Below are 2,121 nucleotides of genomic sequence, written 5' to 3'. Positions count from 1 at the left end.
TTTTTTTTCTTGAATCTTGGATTATGAATTCTACCATCTTGCGAAATCAAAAGTTTTTGAAAAGACTTTTTACAAATGGTAAAGAGTTTACTCTGCATTTTCAAAGACACTTCTCAAAGCCAGTGAACTCTGTGCTTACCCGGAAAAGAGCTGAGACGGTCTGGAAAGAAGAACCCTTCTTCTTACCACCCTTCTTGCCTCCACCACCAGCATCTGCAAAAGTGAAGGTAAAGAACACATGTTTTTAATGTTACCTTGGAGATCCCCCATTTCTATTATGAACAGATGCTCCACGTGGATTTTAAAGAGCTTACCTGCTTCCCCACCATAGGCAGAAAAGAGTAGGGCCAGTGTCTTCACAGATGATTTCTGGTAGAGCCCAATGACAGTTTCRTTCARGGGGTCCTTGTTCTTCTCAAGCCAGCCAGAGATGTTGTAGTCCACTGTGCCAGCGTAGTGCACCAGGGAAAAGTGGGCCTCAGCCTTGCCTTTGGCAGGCTTGGGCTTCTGGAAGTTGTTGGACTTGCCCAGGTGCTGGTCATAGAGYTTGTTCTTGAAAGAGGTGTCAGTTGCCTTGGGGAACATGCACTCCTCTTCCAGGATGGAGAAGATGCCCATGGGCTGGAAGACATCATAAGAAAAGCCAAAGAAAGATTACGATGCTGCGAGACTTAGGCCATGAACCTAAGTATAGGTCTTAGGCCTGCGTCTGTCAGGGCTTGTTCTTGGTCAGTAAACTTATTTCTGCCTCCCCTTCCCTTCACATCCAGGAGCCTGTCTTCAYGGAWTCGGTAAGAGTATTGGTGCAGCTCTAGTTAGAAAGGGCAGTACGGTCAGTAGGCGCGTTTAGAAAAATAAGTGGATGAACAGCTGCAGGAGATGCCCTGTTTTGKGAATTTAGTCTAGACGGTATTTATTTTTCAAATTTRTCTTTGAGGAAAAGAGAAAGGAGAACAACTGTAGTCTATCAAAGAATTCTGTTACTGGGAGGATCTTTTCCATGCTTGAAGACAGGGCAAGAGGGGACTGATGACACARTTTTGCGCTTGTCCTTCTTTCCTTACCTCAAGATAAAATAAATTTCAAGACAAGAGATTAGGTTTAGCCTGGTACTGAATGTCTGGGTGTGAGTGTGAAGGATTTTCTGTCAGCTGAATCTGGCCTAGAAACATCACAAAATCATAGACATGGATGGAATAGGTACCTTCTCAATGAGTTCAATGCAGGCAGCCAGGTCCATCCCAAAGTCAATGAACTCCCATTCAATGCCTTCCTTCTTGTACTCCTCTTGCTCCAGCACAAACATGTGGTGGTTGAAGAACTGTTGCAGTTTCTCATTGGTGAAGTTGATGCAGAGCTGCTCAAAGCTGTTGAACTGTAAAATGCAAAGAGAGGTGGACAGGTGCTCAAGGTGCATCAGTGGCCACAGCTTCACAAACAACATGGGAAATATGCTGTGCTTTCTCTAACAGCATAACCCTTTGCTTAGTCTCTCCAAGAATATCCAGACCTTTGGCCCTGCTCTCTGTGAACCTCAGTCCTAAGTGTGAAAAGGAGATTCCAGAAAACTACAAATGATGAAGATATGCTAATGAATTCTCGTAAAAAGAAACACCTTTCTGAATCCTTATGACTGCTCCTTGACCCTCCCACAAAAGCAATGCCAAAACCTTCCTCCTTACATCAAAGATTTCAAAGCCAGCAATGTCCAGCACACCAATGAAGTACTGTCTGGGTTGCTTGGTGTCCAGTTGTTGGTTGATACGAAYGACCATCCACAAGAACATCTTCTCATAGACAGCTTTTGCGAGAGCACCGACTGAATTGTTCACCTAAGGCATAGAAGAAGTGAGTCTTGGGAGTTACCTTTTCGAACAAAAGAAGAAAGTCTTCATTCAAGCCAAGTGTTTTATGATTTCTTTACCTGTTCCACAGTTTGACCTTTGGTCACAAATTCATTCCCGACCTTGACTCGAGGATAGCACAGGGCTTTGAGTAGGTCAGCTGAGTTTAGACCCATCAGGTAGGCAGCTTTGTCAGCAACTAAACAAAGGGAAAGGAAGACAGAGAGTGAGAGAGAAGGACAGATCATTGGACAATGACCAGAATAAGGTCAATGTG

General features: G+C 44.1%; 1 protein-coding gene across 1 annotated transcript in view; it reads right to left on the bottom strand.

The window, feature by feature from the left end:
* The window catches only part of LOC112955311 (myosin heavy chain, skeletal muscle), a 15,180-nt gene that overhangs the window by 9,759 nt on the left and 3,300 nt on the right, over nt 1-2,121 (bottom strand). Inside the window, exons 6-10 of the mRNA XM_026048587.1 lie at nt 1,925-2,043; nt 1,683-1,832; nt 1,205-1,375; nt 315-621; nt 140-213 (exon numbers count right to left, since the gene is read on the bottom strand). Coding sequence (XP_025904372.1) covers nt 140-213; nt 315-621; nt 1,205-1,375; nt 1,683-1,832; nt 1,925-2,043 — 821 coding nt within the window. The remainder of the gene's footprint in view (nt 1-139; nt 214-314; nt 622-1,204; nt 1,376-1,682; nt 1,833-1,924; nt 2,044-2,121) is intronic.

Source organism: Nothoprocta perdicaria, unplaced genomic scaffold (genome assembly GCF_003342845.1).
Source record: "Nothoprocta perdicaria isolate Ctin4 unplaced genomic scaffold, notPer1 scaffold_556, whole genome shotgun sequence".
NCBI lineage: Eukaryota > Metazoa > Chordata > Aves > Tinamiformes > Tinamidae > Nothoprocta > Nothoprocta perdicaria.
This window is presented reverse-complemented; position numbering and strand designations above follow the sequence as displayed.